Source organism: Mus musculus, chromosome 14, assembly GCF_000001635.26.
Source record: "Mus musculus strain C57BL/6J chromosome 14, GRCm38.p6 C57BL/6J".
NCBI classification, from domain to species: domain Eukaryota; kingdom Metazoa; phylum Chordata; class Mammalia; order Rodentia; family Muridae; genus Mus; species Mus musculus.
In genome coordinates, this window is record NC_000080.6 from 116,502,445 (window position 1) to 116,525,927 (window position 23,483).

At 38.9% G+C, this 23,483-nt stretch overlaps 1 protein-coding gene across 3 annotated transcripts in view; it reads left to right on the forward strand.

Annotated features, from left to right (window-relative positions):
- The window catches only part of Gpc5 (glypican 5), a 1,432,992-nt gene extending 1,410,244 nt beyond the window's left edge, over positions 1-22,748 (forward strand). The window contains exon 7 of one of the 3 annotated variants that reach the window (XM_017315745.2): positions 21,836-22,746. In XM_017315745.2, coding sequence (XP_017171234.1) covers positions 21,836-21,993 — 158 coding nt within the window. In that variant the 3' untranslated portion in view covers positions 21,994-22,746. Of the gene's footprint in view, positions 1-21,835 lie in introns of all 3 variants that reach the window. The other 2 variants (XM_011244876.3, NM_175500.4) reach the window with 2 other exon arrangements.
- The last annotated feature ends 735 nt before the right edge of the window (positions 22,749-23,483 follow it).

Sequence of the window (23,483 nt, forward strand, 5' to 3'; positions counted from 1 at the left end):
CCTCCCACAACCTACTAAAATACACGATAGATCTTTTTCACTCTACAAAAAAAAAAAAAAAAAAAAAACAAAAAAACAAAAAACAAATTTACTGAATGCGGAAGAAACAGAAGAGGAGATATCAGTAAAAACAAATGGAATCTAGAAAGCAGATGGACCACTGGGACATAACACAGACTACAGAAGGATAAGTCCTACCAATCACTGAGGGACTCAGAATCCCAATCCAATTTGCTTCCTGGAATCCTCCAAAGACAGGCGTGTAACTAGGCAGAGTCACCTTCAGTGGTACAGGAGAATCACCAAAGAGGGCTTCAGAAGCTCGACCCGGCAGTGTTCGCTGCCTCCACTACAGGCAGGGCACCCCTTTCTCCTGTATAGCATGATGGAACGGAAGTGGCATACAGGAAAAGACCTCTGAACTGTGGAATTCCAGGCATAATCACGGGTAGAAAGAGACGTTATTATGAAGACGAATAAGCATGTCTGTAGCTGCATATGTAGTGAATAAGTGCTGCTATCCTGCCTCTCCTACTTAGTTTGCAGATTTCCTGAAACCTAGGAAATTACTCTCAGGCAAAATGTCTGAATGGTCACCTCCGAAATTCTGCCCTCTTTAAGAGGAAGACAACACAGGCGGTGGCATGAGACAGGTTTTACTTCTGATTGGCCATGATTCACAGTCTCCTGATGTGGTCTCAGACTATTGACAGGTCTTATCTGTTGTGTTATGGTTGCCTTCTGACTTCGCCCTGAGGTTTGTTTCCTCTTCTGTCTCCTCTTCCTTTCCCTTTTGCATTTCCTCTCTCTTACACAGGCCTGTTATCTAAGAAACCCTTCAATGAGGAGAAAGCTAGGAGAAATCAGGAGATTCTGGTCACATTTCTCTAGTCACCTCGGGACACCATTCCCAGAGTGCCAATCAGATTTTCAGTCTGTGTCTTTGTAGCACATAATCAAGTCGTCTTTCATCTATGAATGACATGCACTAAACAGAGACTCTGCAGAAAGAAGAAAGTAATTAAAGTCACAGTAGCATATTTATGTGACCTGAACACATTGAAACAAACAAAAACTGAAACAAATGATCAATTTACAGAAAAATAATATAAGGTTGAATTATGAAAATGTCAGTAAAAATGCTGACGTTGAGTTAGAAAATAAACCAGAAAAAAAAATAATCTCAGAGAACTCCGAGAACACTTGTAGAATATCCATCAATCAAATAAGAAAAATGCTGCATACAATTAGTCAAAGATTCAGGAGTATTTATTCAATTGGAAAACTTAGCAACCCAGATAGAGGCCCACCGAAGCACCAGGAAGAAGGAGCCATAGCCCATCCCGACCTCAAAGACTGTCACCATAAAACTTCAGAATCCAGAGAGAGGTTCATAACTTGTGCTACAATTTGCTTGTCTTTTAATTTGTTTTAGTTTTCCTATTATCTGGATTCCTTTTATGTTCACAGATGCAATTATCCTTAGAAAACATGGTTCTTCTTTACTTTTTATTTTTAACTTATTGTTCTGTGATTCCAAAGTGTATATTCTCGTGGGAAATCAGTTGCTAGTAATTGATACTTAATTGAACTTCATTGTGTGATCCTTTTGGCAAATGCCTTAGCTAGGACTGAGTTTGGAATACCACATGTTCCCACACAATCAACACACACAGAGAGAAACACAGACAGCCAGACAGAGAGACACGCAAGAACACACAGAGACAGAAATAGACAGAGACACAAAAATACACATGCAGAAACATATAGTATCTATACAACCCAGACACGCACAAAAAGACGTGTACAAACACACACACACACACACACACACACACACACACACACACACACACAAAATTGAGTTGAAGGTAAAAATTGTTGTGGTTGTTTAAAATTTTAAGTGTCCCCCATAGGCTCAGGAGTTTCCATGTGGAGTGGTAGTTTTTGGAAATTTATGGAGCCTTTGTGATGTAGCCTTGCTAGAAGAAATACATCATGAGGCTTTGTGTATTTATAGCCTTGCTCCAATTTCAGTTAACTCTTTGCTTTCTGCATTTGGTGATAGATATGATCTCTTGGCTCCATGCACCTGATGCAATACTTTTCTTGATATTATGGACTCCTTTACTGGAATCGCATGCCAAGCTAAACTCTTTCCTTTTGGTCATTTTTATCTCATCAATAATAACTAAAAATTTAGTATTCTATAGCCTCGTGTGTTTTAACACTGGATTCCCAGCTAACCATGCTGCCTTGGAAGAATATAGAACCTTAAAAGTTGTGCTTCATGGAACGAAGCATGAACCTGGAGGTTTTGCAGACCAGATCTATTCCCTGTCTGTTATCTGCTTCCTGGTCCACCACAACGTAAACAAGCAGCCACATTCTGCTGCCAACACAGCCATGACCTGTTTCTACCATTATACCTTCCCTACCATCAACCACTACACTCTCTAAATAAGTAAAAAGAAAGAAAGAAAGAAATGCTTCCTGCTTCAAAATGCTTCTCCATACTTACACACAGCAATGGGAAAAATAACCAGTAGGATATGCCCTAGTTAGCAACCGGCGATTTTATCTACACCCTCTAAATAAGTAAAAAAAGAAATGCTTCCTGCTTCAAAATGCTTCTCCATACTTGCTCACAGCAATGGGAAACGTAACCAGTAGGATATACTATACTTAGAAACTAGAGATTTTATCTATAGGTTTACTAGCTATGTTCCACCTAAGTGTGTTTATTTACTAAGTAGATTTAAAATAAAAATCTATAGCTGTTGATTTTAGAACAGGCGCATTGAGGGTCATTCACTCGCAAGTATCAGGAGATTAAAAATTTGAAACTACAAGTTAGTTTACTCTTGATGGATCTAGTATTTCATCTAATCATTGTCATCAATTTACAAGCATAATTTTCAAATGAAATAGATTTTCCTAGGCAGTCATTCTACACTTACTACAATGTGAGGGTTGTCTTCACTATAGGAAGGTGTGGTAAGTTTCTCTGTTAACTAACAACATCCTTGAATCTGTTGAAACAAGAGACTTAATGAATGATTTTCAGAACAGAGTTACCTGTTGACATGTCTGAGGGGTGTGTCTTGTGCTTTCATTTGATGTATAGAGACCAGGCCACTGTGGACAGCATAGCATAGGCAGGGGATCCTGGATAGTATAAATGTGGGAGGGGTGGTAAACACACTAAATAATCATGTATTTATTTTCCTGTGTTTATGATTTATAAATAATCTGTTTATTCTTTGAAATTTATATACTTCATTCAATATATTGATTCTATCCAACCACTACTTCTGTCTTTGTCAGGGTTATATTGCTGTGATAAGACACCATGACCAAGGCAACTATTACAAGAGAAAACATTTAATTAGGACTGCCTTACAGTGTCAAAGGTTCAGTCCATTACCACCACACTGGAAAGCATAGCTGCTTGTCAGCAGACATGGTGGTGGAGGAGCTGAGAGTTCTATATCTTGTTCTGAAAGCAGCCAGAAGGAAACTGTATTCTGCAGGTAGCCGGGAGGAGATTGGAATTCTACACTGGGCAAGACTAAAGGGGGCTGAGGAGCCAGTAAGTAGTGCCCTTCTATGGCCTTTGCATTAGCTCTTGCCTTAAGGTTTCTGGCCTGCTTAAGTTCATGTCCTGACTTCCTTCAGTGATGAAAGAATATGATGTCAAAAGCATAAGCCAAATACCTTTTCCCCAACTTGATCATTTGCTATGATGTTTCATAATAGTAGTAATAACCTTAATATAGACTGTTAGTATCTTAAAATAGATATTAGATCTTACTATCTAGTTTGGTGGTAAACTGACAGCCATAACAATACCCTATATTTTTTGAGGTTCCTCTGGAATCTCTTTGAATGGCAACTCTTAGGAAGATATAATATACCTAGCAATGGATTCTTATATAATATGCCATGTCTTCTGGAAACAGAAGTATCGACCCATGTAGAGTATCTTTGTTTAAATTCCTTTTAAATATATTTTTAAATTAACTTATAAACTGGGGGATTTCCACGAGGCTTCTTCATGTGTCTTTAATTTTCACTTATCCATTCCATTGGACTGTCTCATCATGCCAATCCCATGATCTCCTCTTAAACATGTAACCTTGAATAATTGGGACCCCCCCCTTGCCTTATTCTGTTGATAGCTGGGGTTATAGGACAGTATCCTCTTACTAGGATCTCTTTTAGTTTTATAGTAATCAATAGCCATTTTTTGACAAGTTATACTAGAATTGTGGAAGAATTTCCACTTTGAAAAGCCCAGCTAATATTTATTTATATGTAGTATAATACTATATCTCTGAAAGATGTGGAGAATTATATTTAATTTATCATTGCATAAAATAAATTACTGTAGATGTTTCCATATTTAACAATAAGTATAATTTTGTTTCTTGATAGAACTTGGAAAGGATATTATTTGTATTTTGTATTAATTACTTTTTGCTGCTGTCATAAAATACCATGACCAAAAGTGACTTATGGAAGAATAACTTTGGCTCAGGGTTCTAGATAGAAGGTGTATCATGGCACAGTAAGAATGGTCAGGCAGCCTGGCTGGAAGGCAAGAGAAACATCTTCAAAAACAAACAAGAGACAGTGAACTGAATATGGATGAGGATATAACACCCTCAAAATTCAGCTTCAGCAAGACTGGTCCATGGCTTCCCTAAAGGTCACCACTCACTGGGGAACAAGAGTTCACACATGTGAGGTCTAGGGACATTTGTCATTCAATCCAGTAGAGGACTTTCCTGTTCCTGGTTCTTTTCTCTCTGCAGTAATCATCTATCCAGTTCTTTAAGTTTGCCTTATTGCTGATTACTTAATTAAAATAATTACAATGATGCTGCTTTTATAAATAGCCTTCTTGTAGAATTTCTTCTGGAATGAATTTTCAAGTAGAATCCTACAGAATTCATGTTTGTGTAGCTGGTAATTAATAAAACATATTAAAGTATATTCATTAGTTATATTTTCCTCATCACTCATAAACTGCGTGTAGTTGTGGGAATGTATACATGATCTAGAAGTATTCTTATGACGATGGTGAAACTTTTTTTTCCTGCCTTAGGCATCTTTTTTTTTCCATTTTTTATTAGGTATTTAGCTCATTTACATTTCCAATGCTATACCAAAAGTCCCACATAGCCACCCACCCCCACTCCCCTACCCACCCACTCCCCTTTTTTGGCCCTGGCGTTCCCCTGTACTGGGGCATATAAAGTTTGCGTGTCCAATGGGCCTCTCTTTCCAGTGATGGCCACCTAGGCCATCTGTTGATACATATGCAGCTAGAGTCAAGAGCTCCGGGGTACTGGTTAGTTCATAATGTTGTTCCACCTATACGGTTGCAGATCCCTTTAGCTTCTTGGGTACTTTCTCTAGCTCTTTCATTGGGGACCATGTGATCCATCCAATAGCCGACTGTGAGCATCCACTTCTATGTTTGCTAGGCCCAGGCATACTCTGACAAGAGACAGCTATATCAGGGTCCATTCAGCATAATCTTGCTAGTGTATGCAATGGTGTCAGCATTTGGAAGCTGATTATGGGATGGATCCCCGGATATGGCAGTCTCTACATGGTCCATCTTTTTATCTCAGCTCCAAACTTTGTCTCTGTACCTCCTTCCAAGGGTGTTTTGTTCCCACTTCTAAGGAGGGGCATAGTGTCCACACTTCAGTCTTCATTTTTCTTGAGTTTCATGTGTTTAGGAAATTGTATCTTATATGTTGGATATCCTAGGTTTTGGGCTAATATCCACTTATCAGTGAGTACATATTGTGTGAGTTCCTTTGTGAATGTGTTACCTCACTCAGGATGATGCCCTCCAGGTCCATCCATTTGGCTAGGAATTTCATAAATTCATTCTTTTTAATAGCTGAGTAGTACTCCATTGTGTAGATGTACCACATTTTCTGTATCCATTCCTCTGTTGAGGGGCATCTGGGTTCTTTCCAGCTTCTGGCTATTATAAATAAGGCTACTATGAACATAGTGGAGCATGTGTCCTTCTTACCAGTTGGGGCTTATTCTGGATATATGCCCAGGAGAGGTATTGCTGGATCCTCCGGTAGTACTATGTCCAATTTTCTGAGGAACCGCCAGACTGATTTCCAGAGTGGTTGTACAAGCCTGCAATTCCACCAACAATGGAGGAGTGTTCCTCTTTCTCCACATCCTCGCCAGCATCTGCTGTCACCTGAATTTTTGATCTTAGACATTCTGACTGGTGTGAGGTGGAATCTCAGGAATCCCTGATGATTAAGGATGTTGAACATTTTTTCAGGTGCTTCTCTGCCATTCAGAATTCCTCAGGTGAGAATTCTTTGTTCAGTTCTGAGCCCCATTTTTTAATGGGGTTATTTGATTTTCTGAAGTCCACCTTCTTGAGTTCTTTATATATTTTGGATATTAGTCCCCTATCTGATTTAAGATAGGTAAAGATCCTTTCCCAATCTGTTGGTGGTCTTTTTGTCTTATTGACGGTGTCTTTTGCCTTGCAGAAACTTTGGAGTTTCATTAGGTCCCATTTGTCAATTCTCGATCTTACAGCACAAGACATTGCTGATCTGTTCAGGAATTTTTCCCCTGTGCCCATATCTTCAAGGCTTTTCCCCACTTTCTCCTCTATAAGTTTCAGTGTGTCTGGTTTTATGTGAAGTTCCTTGATCCACTTAGATTTGACCTTAGTACAAGGAGATAAGTATGGATCGATTCGCATTCTTCTACACGATAACAACCAGTTGTGCCAGCACCAATTGTTGAAAATGCTGTCTTTCTTCCACTGGATGGTTTTAGCTCCCTTGTCGAAGATCAAGTGACCATAGGTGTGTGGGTTATTTTCTGGTTCTTCAATTCTGTTCCATTGGTCTACTTGTCTGTCTCTATACCAGTACCATGCAGTTTTTATCACAATTGCTCTGTAGTAAAGCTTTAGGTCAGGCATGGTGATTCCACCAGAGGTTCTTTTATCGTTGAGAAGACTTTTTGCTATCCTAGGTTTTTTGTTATTCCAGATGAATTTGCAAATTGCTCCTTCTAATTCGTTGAAGAATTGAGTTGGAATTTTGATGGGGCTTGCATTGAATCTGTAGATTGCTTTTGGCAAGATAGCCATTTTTACAATGTTGATCCTGCCAATCCATGAGCATGGGAGATCTTTCCATCTTCTGAGATCTTCTTTAATTTCTTTCTTCAGAGACTTGAAGTTTTTATCATACAGATTTTTCACTTCATTAGTTAGAGTCACGCCGAGATATTTTTTATTATTTGTGACTATTGAGAAGGGTGTTGTTTCCCTAATTTCTTTCTCAGCCTGTTTATTCTTTGTGTAGAGAAAGGCCATTGACTTGTTTGAGTTAATTTTATATCCAGCTACTTCACCGAAGCTGTTTATCAGGTTTAGGAGTTCTCTGGTGGAATTTAGGGTCACTTATATATACTATCATATCATCTTCAAAAAGTGATATTTTGAGTTCCTCTTTCCAATTTGTATCCCCTTGATCTCCTTTTGTTGTCGAATTGCTCTGGCTAATACTTCAAGTACTATGTTGAAAAGGTAGGGAGAAAGTGGGCAGCCTTGTCTAGTCCCTGATTTTAGTGGGATTGCTTCCAGCTTCTCTCCATTTACTTTGATGTTGGCTACTGGTTTTCTGTAGATTGCTTTTATCATGTTTAGGTATGGGGCTTGAATTCCTGATCTTTCCAAAACTTTTATCATGAATGGGTGTTGGATCTTGTCAAATGCTTTTTCTGCATCTAACGAGTTGATCATGTGATTTTTGTCTTGGAGTTTGTTTATATAATGGATTACATTGATGGATTTTTGTATATTAAACCATCCCTGCATCCCTGGAATAAAACCTTCTTAGTCAGGATGGATGATTGCTTTAATGTGTTCTTGGATTCGGTTAGCGAGAATTTTATTAAGGATTTTTGCATCGATATTCATAAGAGAAATTGGTCTGAAGTTCTCTGTCTTTGTTAGATCTTTCTGTGGTTTAGGTATCAGAGTAATAGTGGCTTCATAAAATGAGTTGGGTAGAGTACCTTCTACTTCTATCTTGTGAAATAGTTTGTGCAGAACTGGAATTAGATCTTCTTTGAAGGTCTGATAGAACTCTGCACTAAACCCATCTGGTCCTGGGCTTTTTTTGGCTGGGAGACTATTAATAACTGCTTCTATTTCTTTAGTGGATATGGGACTGTTTAGAAGGTCAACTTGATCCTGATTCAACTTTGGTACCTGGTATCTTTCCAGAAATTTGTCCATTTCGTCCTGTTTTTCCAGTTTTGTTGAGTATAGCCTTTTGTAGAAGGATCTGATGGTGTTTTGGATTTCTTCAGGATCTGTTGTTATGTCTCCCTTTTCATTTCTGATTTTGTTGATTAGGATTTTGTCCCTTTGCCCTTTAGTGAGTCTAGCTAAGGGTTTATCTATCTTGTTGATTTTCTCAAAGAACCAACTCCTCGTTTGGTTAATTCTTTGAATAGTTCTTCTTGTTTCCACTTGGTTAATTTCACCCCTGAGTTTCATTATTTCCTGCCGTCTACTCCTCTTGGGTGAATTTGCTTCCTTTTTTTTCTAGAGCTTTTAGATGTGTTGTCAAGCTGCTAGTATGTGCTCTCTCCCGTTTCTTTTTGGAGGTACTCAGAGCTATGAGTTTCCCTCTTAGAAATGCTTTCATTGTGTCCCAAAGGTTTGGGTACGTTGTGGCTTCATTTTCATTAAACTCTAAAAAGTCTTTAATTTCTTTCTTTATTCCTTCCTTGACCAAGGTATCATTGAGAAGAGTGTTGTTCAGTTTCCACGTGAATGTTGGCTTTCCATTATTTATGTTGTTATTGAAGATCAGTCTTAGGCCATGGTGGTCTGATAGGATACATGGGACAATTTCAATATTTTTGTATCTGTTGAGGCCTATTTTGTGACCAATTATATGGTCAATTTTGGAGAAGGTCCCGTGAGGTGCTGAGAAGAAGGTATATCCTTTTGTTTTAGGATAAAATGTTCTGTAGATATCTGTCAGGTCCATTTGTTTCATAACTTCTGTTAGTTTCACTGTGTCCCTGTTTAGTTTCTGTTTCCACGATCTGTCCATTGATGAAAGTGGTGTGTTGAAGTCTCCCACTATTATTGTGTGAGGTGCAATGTATGCTTTGAGCTTTACTAAAGTGTCTTTAATGAATGTGGCTGCCCTTGCATTTGGAGCGTAGATATTCAGAATTGAGAGTTCCTCTTGGAGGATTTTACCTTTGATGAGTATGAAGTGTCCCTCCTTGTCTTTTTTGATAACTTTGGGTTGGAAGTCGATTTTATCCGATATTAGAATGGCTACTCCAGCCTGTTTCTTCAGACCATTTGCTTGGAAAATTGTTTTCCAGCCTTTCACTCTGAGGTAGTGTCTGTCTTTTTCCCTGAGATGGGTTTCCTGTAAGCAGCAGAATGTTGGGTCCTGTTTGTGTAGCCAGTCTGTTAGTCTATGTCTTTTTATTGGGGAATTGAGTCCATTGATATTAAGAGATATTAAGGAAAAGCAATTGTTGCTTCCTGTTATTTTTGTTGTTAAAGTTGGCATTCTGATCTTGTGGCTGTCTTCTTTTAGGTTTGTTGAGGGATTATCTTCTTGTTTTTTCTAGGGCGTGGTTCCCGTCCTTGTATTGGTTTTTTTCTGTTATTATCCTTTGAAGGGCTGGATTCGTGGAGAGATAATGGGTGAATTTAGTTTTGTCGTGGAATACTTTGGTTTCTCCATCTATGGTAATTGAGAGTTTGGCTGGGTATAGTAGCCTGGGCTGGCATTTGTGTTCTCTTAGTGTCTGTATAACATCTGTCCAGGCTCTTCTGGCTTTCATAGTCTCTGGTGAAAAATCTGGTGTAATTCTGATAGGCTTGCCTTTATATGTTACTTGACCTTTTTCCCTTATTGCTTTTAGTATTCTATCTTTATTTAGTGCATTTGATGTTCTGATTATTATGTGTCGGGAGGAATTTCTTTTCTGGTCCAGTCTATTTGGAGTTCTGTAGGCTTCTTGTATGTTCATGGGTATCTCTTTCTTTAGATTTGGGAAGTTTTCTTCAATAATTTTGTTGAAGATGTTTGCTGGTCCTTTGAGTTGAAAATCTTCATTCTCATCCACTCCTATTATCCGTAGGTTTGGTCTTCTCATTGTGTCCTGGACTTCCTGGATGTTTTTAGTTAGGATCTTTTTGCATTTTCCATTTTCTTTGATTGTTGTGCCGATGTTCTCTATGGTGTCTTCTGCACCTGAGATTCTCTCTTCCATCTCTTGTATTCTGTTGCTGATGCTGGCATCTATGGTTCCAGATTTCTTTCCTAGGGTTTCTATCTCCAGCGTTGCCTCACTTTGGGTTTTCTTTATTGTGTCTACTTCCCTTTTTAGGTCTAGTATGGTTTTGTTCATTTCCATCACCTGTTTGGATGTGTTTTCCTGTTTTTCTATAAGGACTTCTACCTGTTTGGTTGTGTTTTCCTGTTTTTCTTTAAGGACTTGTAACTCTTTAGCAGTGTTTTCCTGTTTTTCTTTAAGGACTTGTAACTCTTTAGCAGTGTTCTCCTGTATCTCTTTAAGTGAGTTATTGAATTCCTTCTTTATCCTCTACCATCATCATGAGATATGCTTTTAAATCCAGGTCTACCTTTTCAGGTGTGTTAGGGTGTCCTGGACTGGGCGAAGTGGGCGTTCTGGGTTCTGATGATGGTGAGTGGTCCTGGTTTCTGTTAGTAGGATTCTTACGTTTACCTTTCGCCATCTGGCAATCTCTGGAGTTAGTTGTTATAGTTGTCTTCGTTAAGAGATTGTTCCTCTGTTGATTTTGTTACCCTCAATCAGCAGGCGTGGGAGACAAGCTCTCTCCTCTGAGTTTCAGTGGTCAGAGCAGTCTCTGCAGGCAAGCTCTCCTCTTTCGGGGAAGGTGTACAGTTATCTGGTGTTTGGACCTCCTCCTGGCTGAAGGTGAAGGCCCAAAACAGGATCTTTCCCAGAAGCTGTGTTGCTTTGGCCAGGAAGGTGGCCGGCCGTCTGGAGCCGAAGATGGCGCCGCCCCAGAAGCTCTGAGACTCTCGCCCGTACTAGAAACGGCTGGCCTCTGTATTCCACATGGTCACCCGTGCAGCCTGCCCTCCGCGGAGTCCCGGAGCCAAGAAGGCTCCCGCAGGCGCCTGTGACACAAACCTCTCAGGCCGGGCAGACCCCCGTGCTCTCACCAGGAAGGTGGCCGGCTGTCTGGGGCTGAAGATGGCGCCGCCTCAGAAGCTCTGTGGCTCTTGCCAGGAAGGTGGCTGGTTGTCTGGAGACGAAGATGGCGCCACCCCAGAAGCTCTGCGACTCTCGCCTGTCCCAGAAACGGCTGGCCTCTGTATTCCACACGGTCTCCCGTGCAGCCTGCCCTCTGCGGAGTCCCGGAGCCAAGAAGGCTCCCGCCGGCGCCTGTGACACAAACCTCTCAGGCCGGGCAGACCCCCGTGCTCTCCGAAACTTATTTTTTAAAGTACAGATTAATAAAATGTTACAGTTATGTTAAGAAAATTATAAAAAATACCCGTGCTGTCTCATTTACATTGGTGACAATATTGACTTAAAATAGTATAGTAGCTTTTTGTGTTAACCAAGATAAACTTTTTAATGCAAACTGGAAAGAGTCTAATTGCACTCATAATAAGAAGACAATAATTTTAAAGAGTAATCAAGGAAGGTAACATACACAGATAAATTTGTTCTATACCCCAGAGCAGAAAAAAAAAAAATGCAGCCACTGATTACTCTTAAAATTTAAACTCAATAGATGGTATAAGGATGCTTTAGAAAAAAAAGGGTCAGTGTTTTTGCCACTTCTCCCTTCATTTTAAATTAATTACTAAAGAACATACCCAACAAGAGGCATTACTGACAAAATGCAAAGAAAATTATATTGCTGACTGTCTTTGTCAATTTTCTATTGGTTGGAAGAGACACCATGATCAAGTTAACTAATAAAAGAAAGTGTTTGATTGAGGCTTTATTTACAGTGTCAGAGGGTGAGTCGGTGACTGTCATGGTGGGAAGGATGCCAGCAGGCAAGCAGGAATGCTGCTGACCCAGCAGCTAAGAGCTGAGATCGTACTCATAAATTGTAGGCAGAGAGGGAAAGAGACCAGTTCTGGTATAGACTTTTGAAAACCCACGGTCCATCCCCGTTGACATCCCCATTCTCTATGAAGGCCATACCTCAGGAATCTTTCCATACAATTCCACCAACTGGGAACCAAGGTTTCAAATGTATGAACCTGTGATGTCATTCTCATTCAGACCATACAAGCAAATACGTTTGAGTGTCTGTTGACATACAACATTTAGGGATTTAATACCAGTTGGGTCTTTGTCAAGGTTACTATTGCTATGACAAACACCATGATCAAAGCAACTTGGAAAGGAAAAGGTTTATTCAGCTTACACTTCCACATTGCTGTTCATCACCAAAGGAAGTCAGAACAGGAACTCATATGGGGCAGGAAACAGGAGCTGATGCAGAGGCCATGCAGGGATGTTCCTTACTGGCTTGCTTCCCCTGGCTTGCTCAGCTTGCTTTCTTATTGAACCCAGGACCACCAGCCCAGGGATGGCACCACCCACACCTCCACCATTGGTCACTTATTGAGAAAATGCCTTACAGCTATATCTCATGGAGACATTTCCTCAAAGGAAGCTCCTTTCTCTGTGATAACTCCAGCTTGTGTCAAGTTGACACACAAAACCAGCCAGTGCAAGTTGTAGTTAGAGTGACTGGAAATGATTATTAAGGTACATAACTTGTGGGCTTCTGAGGAGGCATAGTGAATAGGAACATTTGCTATGCAAGTTCGAGGGCCTAACTTCAGATCCACAGCATCCACATGAAAAACTCGGTACAAGGCACATCTGTTACACCGTTACTGAGACGAGGGTGTGGAGGCGCAGACAGGGGAATCACTAGATTCAGGGGCATGCTGGCCTATCTGAAAAACAGCCAGCTTCATGTTCAATAAGAGACTTGTCTCAAGGGAATATGCAAAGAAATGATACAATGCATTGTCTACTATCTTCATTTAGCCTCTACATATATATTAAACAGATGTGTGAACCTCCTACACACATATATAAAACACAAATATTCTAATGTGTCTGCATGCTATAAAAAGAAATAAAAAATTTCAATAGACTACTAAGTGTTTCTAAGTATGTATTTTAATGAATTAAAAATTCAAAGCAAAGAACTTAAAGAATTAATATAGAATGCATCCATTATACATATATTTAAACATAGAGGATTAATGAAACATAAAGGAAATACAGCCTAATGGAAATCAAGCAGAATAAGTAAAATTACCTGTTAGACTGAAAACACAATCTGATATTAAATCAGATATTAAAATAATTCAGTGATCTGAAAGTGAAATTAAATATATCAAAATAATAAATGTATTTCAGGGTTTCTGGATGTTGTAACAAAGCAAAGTATAATAATATAGAGAAGATTGGAGGCTTGGAAAAAATGTTCTTTGAGCAAAAGCATTTCCAAAAGATAACAGATGTCATTATAATAATAAAATACAATGTGCATTAGAGTGCTGAAAAAGATGATGGTGATCATTATAGGTGAGAAAGTATTCACTGTAGAGGTGACAATTCTGACTCTAGGGATTGTTCCCTGCTCTCAAAATGAACACATACATAGTTAGTGTGGGATTTAAACAAAACTACCCCCTAACTGATTCTTTAAAGTGATGAAAATTAGTTAAGTTGTATGTAGATGGGTATCCTGGATCCCTGTAGGAATTGAGGTGGGAGAGGGTGCCACTGCCTTCTGGCCATGGCTGCAGTCATTGTCTTGACTTGTTCCATGCTGCCTTGTGCACTCCTTATCAAGGAGGAAGGCTAGATGCCCTGGTTACTAGCTTTTCTAAGAAGAACCAACACACCCACCCAACTTTGTTATGTCTCAACCATTTTTGGGTTTTCCTACTCTAGTTAAATTTAATTTGTTGTAATAAAACACTCTCACAAAAAGTGATTTACAAGGGAACATATCTACATTAACTTACAACTCCAGATAGTTGCAAATTAAATTACAGTTCCTTCGTAGTTCACAACTATGAGTAAGTCATGGTGGCGGGAAATTGGCATAGCAATCAACTCACAACAGCAAGAAAAAGTATGTGAAAAAGATACGTGGATGCTTTCCTCTCCCCTTCTGAGATGGATCAAAGTATCCACACTATGGTCTTCTTTCTTCTTGAGTTTCATGTAGTTTATGAATTGTATCTTGGGTATTCTGAGCTTCTGGGCTAAGTGGAGTAGAGACTGAAGAAATGACCATCCGGAGACTGACTCACCTGGGGATCCATTCCATATAAAATCACCAAACCCAGACACTGTTGTGGATGCCAGCAAGTGCTTGCTGACAGAAGCCTGATACAGCTCTCTCCTGAAAGGCTCTGCCAGTGTCTGACAGAAGTGAATGTTCACAGCTACATACATTGAACTGATCATAGGGTCCCCAATGAAGCAGCTAGAGAAAGGAACTAAGGAGCTGAAGGGGTTTGAGGCTCCATAGGAGGTACAACAATGTGAACTAACCAGTACCCCCATTACTCCCAGGGACTAAAGCACCAACCAAAGAGCACACATGGTGGGACTCATATACAGCATAGGATGGCCTAGTCAGTCATCAATGGGAGGAGAGGCTCTTTGTCCTGTGAAGGTTCTATGCCCCATTGTGGGGAAATTCCAGGACTAGGAAGTGGGAGTGGGTGGGTTGGTGAGCAGGGAGAGGGGGTGGTTAGGGGGAGGGTGTTTTTCAGAGGGGAAACTAGGAAAGGGAATAACATTTGAAATGCAAATAAAGAAAATATTCAATAAAAAGAAAAAGAAACAAAGATATATGGAAAAACCGCAATCTTCTAACCCAAGAAAAAAATCAGTTGGAGGAATTAGGAGAACATAGTGGACATAAATATTCAAGACTAAATGTTTAAGTAGAGACAGTGGGTACCCACTTATTAGAGGACCAAAAACAGAGGCTATGGAAATGGATCTAGTAAGCACACTTTCTGCAGTAGCATAAGGATCGTTGTTTATGCAGGTAAATCGCTAGATATGGCCATATGAACCTGCTTCCCAAAGGTTGGGAAGGTGATGCAGAGACAGGAGGATCACTGAAATTTTCTAGCCAGTAGCCTGGCTAAAATTTATTGATTTCCACATTTAGGAGATTTCTTGTCTCAAGGAAGTAAAACACGGGCAATTAAAAGACGTTTTCCTCGTCTTAGCACAAGTTACCTCTGCACATGCATAGACACTATGCATGATGTTCTACAGACATAGACACATTTACCCACATATACACCATACATAGGCACACATGCACACACACACACACACGCACACACACACACACACACACACACACACACACACACACACACTCACACACACGCGCACACACACACACACACACACACACACACACACACACACACAATAGACATTGATAGTCTTTATCCACAGAGCATGGAAGACAGTTCCACCAGAACAGCTCCTTGATTGATTATTATATGTTCTGCATACCAAATAGGACATCTCTGGGTTGTATATCAGCTAGGCTTGTTGAAGATGCTACAGGATTATCAGGCACCTGTACAACCAGATATATTGCTTATACTCTGATCATGGAAATCTATAGAGTAGCCTATGGCAAACTAAAAGGTGACTCAATATTGTTCAAGATACAGCTAGCATATAAACAATTCTCTTGTCATGTCCATAAGGAAGAGGTTCTGGTCAACTTACTTTCATAGGAAGAGAATCTGATTAGAAGTCCATAGCAACTTTATTTTGAAAATTTTGTGTCAATTTTTTTCCATACTGGATTTTTAACACTATATCATGACTTCTTAGTTCATATCTAATTTTCATTTTTATTTTACATTCAAAGTTAAGTCAATATAATCTTGGCCTTTCATAGAGACATGATGATATTTGATTGAGCTAAAAGAGCCTTACAGACATTGCTAGCATATATACAAATTCCACCAAAATCCACTTACAAGTACATAGTTATATTTGAATAGTTCTTAATAAATAAATGTATCTCATATTATAACATGTTTTCATATTTCATATGATATCATTTCGGCTCCTAATGGCTAATAATGTTCACTAGCTTATACATTTTCTGAACAATTGTATGCATATTTTCCTAATTTTTCCCACGGACCGGCTTTATAAGAGTGGAATTACTATGCCTGGGTAAACGTACATTTTAAACAGTTTTGATACATATTGGCCATTTTCCCTAAAATAAGACAATTTCCCTAATAATACACTCTGCTGTCTATGAACTGAGAAAAATTAGAACACCTCTCTGTATAAAAATTTATACTTATCTGTTTCCCAATAACTTACTAGTCTTTCTTTGTGTCACTTTTTCTTGTAATTACCCTTGATTTTCTTTTGCCACTATATTATCAAAACAGGTGTAGGTTTTGTATAGAATGCTAGAATTATATTTTCAAGACACTTTTCACTCAGTGGACTGTGTGGTCTGTATTTTCTCCAGTGTGCAGTGTGTCCTTTGCTCTTGCAACGAAGAGCATGTCATGCAGAAATTATTCACTCTTTAGAGTCAAAGATATTTGCTTTATACATTCAGCCTTGACAGTCTATAGGATTTTTCATCTATAAATAAGTAAAAATATACATGTATTCTTTTTTTTTCATTTTCATTGTTATATTTTAATTTGTGTCCCGTAAAGATGTTACAATATATTCTCTGTTCTAATCAAAAGTACTCTCATTTCAAAGGTCTTAAAACTCTGCTGCCTTAGAGACTCGATACGTTAAGTGGCTTATGTAGCTATGCTCCGGCAAACCAGAATTTGCCTGTCAGGGCCATGCTTTGAATGGACATCCCCATGAGTATGGTGCTCGAGTCAAGGAGTGGCTCATGCCGATATTCATCCATGGCCAAGAGACTTTAGTAAATTGTTATTTATAAATCTATCCTAATGTTTCGAAGGGAGGGGGATAATAATACATTCTGGTGTGGGAAGGAACTTCATTATTCAATTACCATTTAGCAATATTCATTTAAGCCACAGTATACAACATACATAAAGTGTCATGCTTACACGTTCTACCATTAGTAGAACCAAATTATCTTGATGGCAATATTACTTCAGTGTTGAGTTCAAATAGTGTTCTGCAGTTATATTTTCAATATGTAAATCTTCCCTTCCTTTTCAGCATTTTGAAAAAGGTTCCTAATGTGCAAGTTTTGGTTTAGTTTTATTTTGTTTTCATTTTTTATATTCACCAAACTGTGATATCACATTCATTGCATACTATGTACCTAGACTAGTACAGTATCTAAAACACAATGTCTAGATTTTGGAATAAGTAAACAAATTGACAACTCAAGACAATTTACCTTGTTTAAAATAACTTATTGAGAGGCACAGTCTTCATGACTTGGTGAAAGTTGGAGACATTTTATGTTTTATAAATTGATGAAAAAGTGGGTGTATACAGTAAAACAATCTCATACCCATTACCTCAGTGAAAACCCCAATGTGTTCATGACAAAAATCCTCCAAACCTCAGGTCATTGATCTGCCTTCACCAGCCACATGTCCTCTACCTCGAAATATTTCATGCAATTTGACTAACAGAAAATTAGCACATAATCAGCCATTCTAAACATCAGTGAAGAAGAGAACAAAACTGAACCTGTTTTCAACATAAATAATGTTAGTGTCTTATCCAGTGCAGAGTCTGTGCCATGGAATATCTGAACACACTCCAGGTTCACAATTTAGAATTTGAAGTCCACCTGCACTACTCCTAGGTCCTCTACTTCATCAGTACAAACTGGTATGCCTTGCATACTCTATGGAAATTAACTGAGTCCATGTATATGAACTTCCATAGCAAATGTATGGTAGATATCTCTAGGTAAGTTGACATGCTTCACCATCAACTTAACAGTGACTTCCCTGAACATAGTTTATTACTCATATATCCTTCATTGCACCATCTGTCAGAAAAGTACTCAAGTTTCAAGGATTAAAGTTCTCTTTAACTTTCCAATAGCATAGCCTTTGTCATTCTCCAAGTACATTAACAACCACGAGAGGAAAAAAATATGGATTTATCAGTACATTTGCATACTGCTATTATGTACTAAAAAGGTTATTCAAATTTTACTTTGTGTTTATTTAATATATTAATGTAATATGTTCTAGAACATTTTTTCTTTTATGAGTCTTTGGCTAGCTTTGACATAATTTCCAAACTTAATTAAATTTCTTTAAGAAAACAATTATAGTACTGTTTGCTTTTTTAGCAAAATATGTGACTTACAGAAAGCAAGGCTAGGTTGCAACTGGATTGATTCATAACTAGATTGATTCATAACTATAGCTGTATTTAGCATGTTCACATATTACGTTAAGGACATAGACTTTAAGATTCGTACCTTAATTAATGGTACACCCACCTCAGATATTAAAACATGGCTTTGGGTTTAAAGCAGTGAAGACCTTGTCTGACTTGAGACACCAGATCAAACACCTTTCTGTTACATGCTAGTTGATGGTTGTAGGGCATGTAGGATCTTGATACCAGACAGGCATGGCAAGGTTGAAGGAGCTCAAACTATGGGAATCTCAGAATTAGGAATAGAAGGAGTGGAGCCATCTCCTGTCTACCTCTATCTGCTCTGGAACACATAACTACAACACCCTACTGAGAAAACCATGAACACTAGGTCAAGCAGCAAAAACACTTGGGGTTCGGCGGGGCAAGTAGAACAGTGCCACCAGAGAGAAGAACTAGTAATGTCATAGCAAATTAAAAAACCCCAATAGGTATCATAATTCAGAATGGTGTTAGAATCAGCTCCAGGCCAGACGACCTGTCCATGACACCTCACCAAGAGGACTATGACAGTCACATAACATAAAAACATAGAAGTCTCTCTCCATTCCAGTGAGGAATCTAGATTGGCCCCGAGTGTTTAGCCAATGAGCTTCCTTTCCTGAGCTTCTTTTCCTGCAAAAGGTATTTAATCTCATTCACCCTGTGTAAAAACGTATGCATTCACATCCACCACGAATAAAACAGTTTGGACAAGCAAAGACCATTTCCTTCCTCAAGGATTGCGATGGGGAGGCCTTAGTCTTAAAGAGCCTTGCCTACATCTCCAGAAGAGGGCTTCTCTTCCAGTCACTCCATACATTTGGCACTTACTCAGAGCCAACCAGATTCTACCCCAATCCCGGGCTCAGTGCTCACCAGCAGACTCCCCTTCTCAACTCCTCGTGGTCCCCAGGGGCATCTGGGTAGACAGAAGTTCAAGAACTCTGTCCCAGAACTTGCTTTTTTTTTTTTTTTTGCCCGGAAAAACATGGACTGCAACCCCTATCGTAGGCTGCATTCTGCTTTTCCTGAGTGGCACATTGGCATCCCAGAGGGTCAGGCTACAATGCAGACTCACAGAGTTCTCCATGCTAACGAGTTGTCTACATAGTATCCTAGAATTCATCCTTTCCTGAACGTTCCTTCCCATAAAAGGTACCGTCCCTGATTCACCCCCAATAAAGTGCATGCATTCTCATCTGTCATCTAATAAAGCAGAACAAACAAGCAAGTATCACTTCTTCATCAAGGATCGCTGCAAGAATCACTTCTTCATCAAGGATCGCTGCAGGGAGTCGGGGTGGAGGGTGCTTGTAAAAAGCCCAGCCTACAATGCCCAGAAAGAGGGCATCTTCCAAACTACTAGAGTCCTCTTAGCTTCCTCCTAAGCTCTAGCTCAGCAAGAGGTTTAAAACCAACCGTGACGGAAATATTCGCATTTGACTGCCCTCCCTATAAAAAATGAATTGCTAGTTTATTCATCTTGCCTAATGACACAGAAGGGCAAAACAAGTACCCAAACAATGAATAATAATGCTTGAACTCAGGCTGAGAACTCGGGCTAAAAAATCAATACATCAGATCCGTGGAGCTTGCTTGGTCTTAATGCTCTCATCCCTGAATGCAGTAGGGCTTCCCTTCTGAATTATATATGTGTATTGACCTAATTACATAAATATTGAATTTTCCTTATATGAGGACCTCTTTTTCAGTCTCAGTGTAATTATGATGTCAATATTTGTGGCTGTACTAACACTGAGTTGAATTCTGTTCATTGTGATGGATAGCACTATGTCATGAGATAACGCAGTCACATGGCCTTAGAACATTGGTGACACTAAATAGTGAGGGACAAACCAGCAATTCCCTGGGCGTGTCACACTAATACCACCTGAAGAAAGCAATTGGTTCATTGCAAAGCATTATGGACCTTTCCCTACCCAGCCTGCCAGAGTCCATAAGGCAGAGGAATAGCAATTTAAAAGTAAGTAGAGGGGCTAAAGAGGTGGCTCAGCAGTTAGAAGCACTGATGTTTCTTCCAGGGTTCTTGAGTTCAATTCCCAGCAACCACATGGTGGCTCACAATATATTTAATGAGATCTGATGGTCTTTTCTTGTATGAATGAAGCCAGCATACTCACATACATAAAAGTAAATGGCTTAATTCATCTGCCTTCCTTTTTTATAGTTAGACCAAGGGCTTTATCTCTAAACTCCATTGGCCGTGTTCCTATTGACAAGTTCTCCAATATACTGGTGGATATCTATATTGGTTTCTTCATGCCTCTATGTGCACATAATGGCTATACAACTCATAGCTTTGTGGATATTATGTTATAACAATATAATAGTGTCCTGTGCCCACTCTCTTATGTGAAATCTAAACAGTCCACTCATAAAGATGGAGGGCAGAATGCTGCTTCCAGGGCTTTCTAGGGCTTCTAGGCCTATGGCTGCAGAAGAAGAAGAGTTGGTTGTCAAACAGGCCCATGTTTCAGAAAGGAAGGAGAAAATGCAGGCAGAAGACAAGTGTTTCAGACATAATACAGAAGATTAGGTATATACTCTATTTTACATTACACTTCAAAATTGGTAAGAATGTAAATTTTAAAGCCTCAATACAAAACTGAGTATTTATTTCATATTGTACTGTATCATGACACTTTATACTGAATAAATGTATTTAATAATAAAAGTTATTGAAAAATAAAAATAAGTATGTAAAAACCATATGCTTACTTAGTTCTGATATGAGGTAATATCTAGAAGTTCAACTTTATTTTTTTTAATTTTTATTTAATTTTTTTTTTTTTACACTTCAGATTTTATTCCCCTCCCAGTCCTCCATCTGACTGTTACACATCTCATACCTTCTCCCCTCCCGCTCCCGGTTGAATTAAAGTTCAACTTTAAACAGTCTTATTTAATTATTTCCTCTTACCTAGTGGCATTCTCATGAGAAAACTTGTTGCCAGTTCTATAGTTGACAGAATGGAAAAAGCAGTAATGGAATATCTCAGAATATTTTATTTCACTAAATTTCTTTGCTTCTTTACAGAAATATTCTCAAAGAATCTTCTTAGTCGAAAAAAAAAAAAAAAAACAAAAACGATTTTGCTTTGCTCTTAATAGCATTTCTGAGGATACCTATATAAAAATGTTATTTCTACAATGTGGTTAGGGCGGGACTAACTGTGAAGTGTAGGGCTTGGAGTCTGGGTGAAAACAGAGAAGCCAATACAAGCAAGAAAGACAGTGGCACGAGCTTATCAGCTTTAAGAGCTATCCGAGGTTTGCATGCCCCGCATCACTCTGTGCTTTCTTACTTGTCCTCCAGGGATGCCAGACAGCATGAACTTCAGTGATGTGAAGCAAGTCCATCGAGCAGACCATGGAAGTACTCTGGATACAACCAGCACCGGATGTGCGTCAGGAACTGAGTCTATGGCACTCCCTCTGATGGGGACACTGATGTTTCTTCCCTGGCTTTGGTAATGACATACCTTACTGGAGTCTTGATTTATCCCTTATCTCCTTATGTCTGGAACAGAAGAACTCTTTTAAAATAACGATTGAAATGAGGGAAAGGTGTGTTATTCTAACTTCTTAGATGCCAACTGGAATGTTCACACAGTACCTATCAGTCAAGATTCTGATAGTCTCTTTCAAACTAGATCTTCTTGACACCTAACTTAAATCTTCTTAAATTCTAACATTAAATCTAAACTGTGAAAACTCAGAAGTGACTATTAGTAAGAAGGCTTTGGTGTATCTGTAATTCTATATTCTGCTTAATCAAACCCTTTCCTTTTAACATTGTGAATGTCGACATTTGAGGGTGTGTTTGTCAGGCACAGAACACAATAAGTAGTATTTCTTAAAGAACTGGGAATAAAAATAACACTAAGTCAAAGCACAGAAAGGCAAGTATTATGCATGCATTTTAGGGGATTCTTTCATTTTTGCAAGTTAAATAAAAAGTTACTACAAGTCTGTGAGATATAGAGTAGATTAGCGGGGCGATTTCACATAAATTTACTGAAGGCACTTCATAATGTTTTACACTAAACCTCCTCTACTGATCTTAGTAACGTAGGGATGTCCATGTGATGTTCCTTCACATTTGAAACGCACTGTAGTATAATGGCTCTGCTCCTCTTTTGTCTTTCCCTAAAACAACTCGCTATGTCAGAAAGCACACTTGTATACTCCAATAAAGTTGTTGATTATTTGATGAGAAACGTCAAAGCATATTATGGTCTTTTTTTTTTTCCTAACAAAAGTTTATTCCTACTTCATTCGTTTTTGAAAATGTTATTTGCTACTTTGTAAAGAAAGCATCCTATGGAGCAAGCAGTTGGCTATCCATGCATAAGGTCTGATGAATGTCTTCCTGTGAGTAATAAGAAAGAACACGCAGTGTGCAAGGCTTTAGTTTTCTTCCTATGTTCTCAGCAGGAAGGTCCCTAATCCACCATCCCGAACTTCTCAGTTGTGATAAGTTGCCTCGGCAGATACTGATAGGATACGTCTAAATCTGCACTTAAGGAGGACGAGACTAGTCCGCTTTTATTAAGAAGAATCACATCCAGCTGAGGCCAGGAAATACAACGCATACAAAGCAAAGGAAGAAGAAAAGGAAATGCTGCGCTTCTTAAGCAAATAATCCAAAAGGATTTAAAATGACCTCTGACAAGGGTCACAAAAGACTCAATTCAACAACTGCCCAGACAGAGGCAGAATTAATTTTCCCTAATAAGAAAAAAATACATGATAAACCTTGGCTCTCTAAGGTTCTCAGTCAGGGGATTGGAGAGTTGTCAGCTTAAATTACAATACTTTTAACTGTTCAAGTTGGTTTTAGTTGTCTATTCAAACGTGCTTTAAAGCTGGAAACAGCATTTCACTGCTGATTCTCTGTATGGTTTTCTTAGGCTACTGTTCCAGGCAGAGATGATTAGTCCTTGACCCTACATCTGCATTCA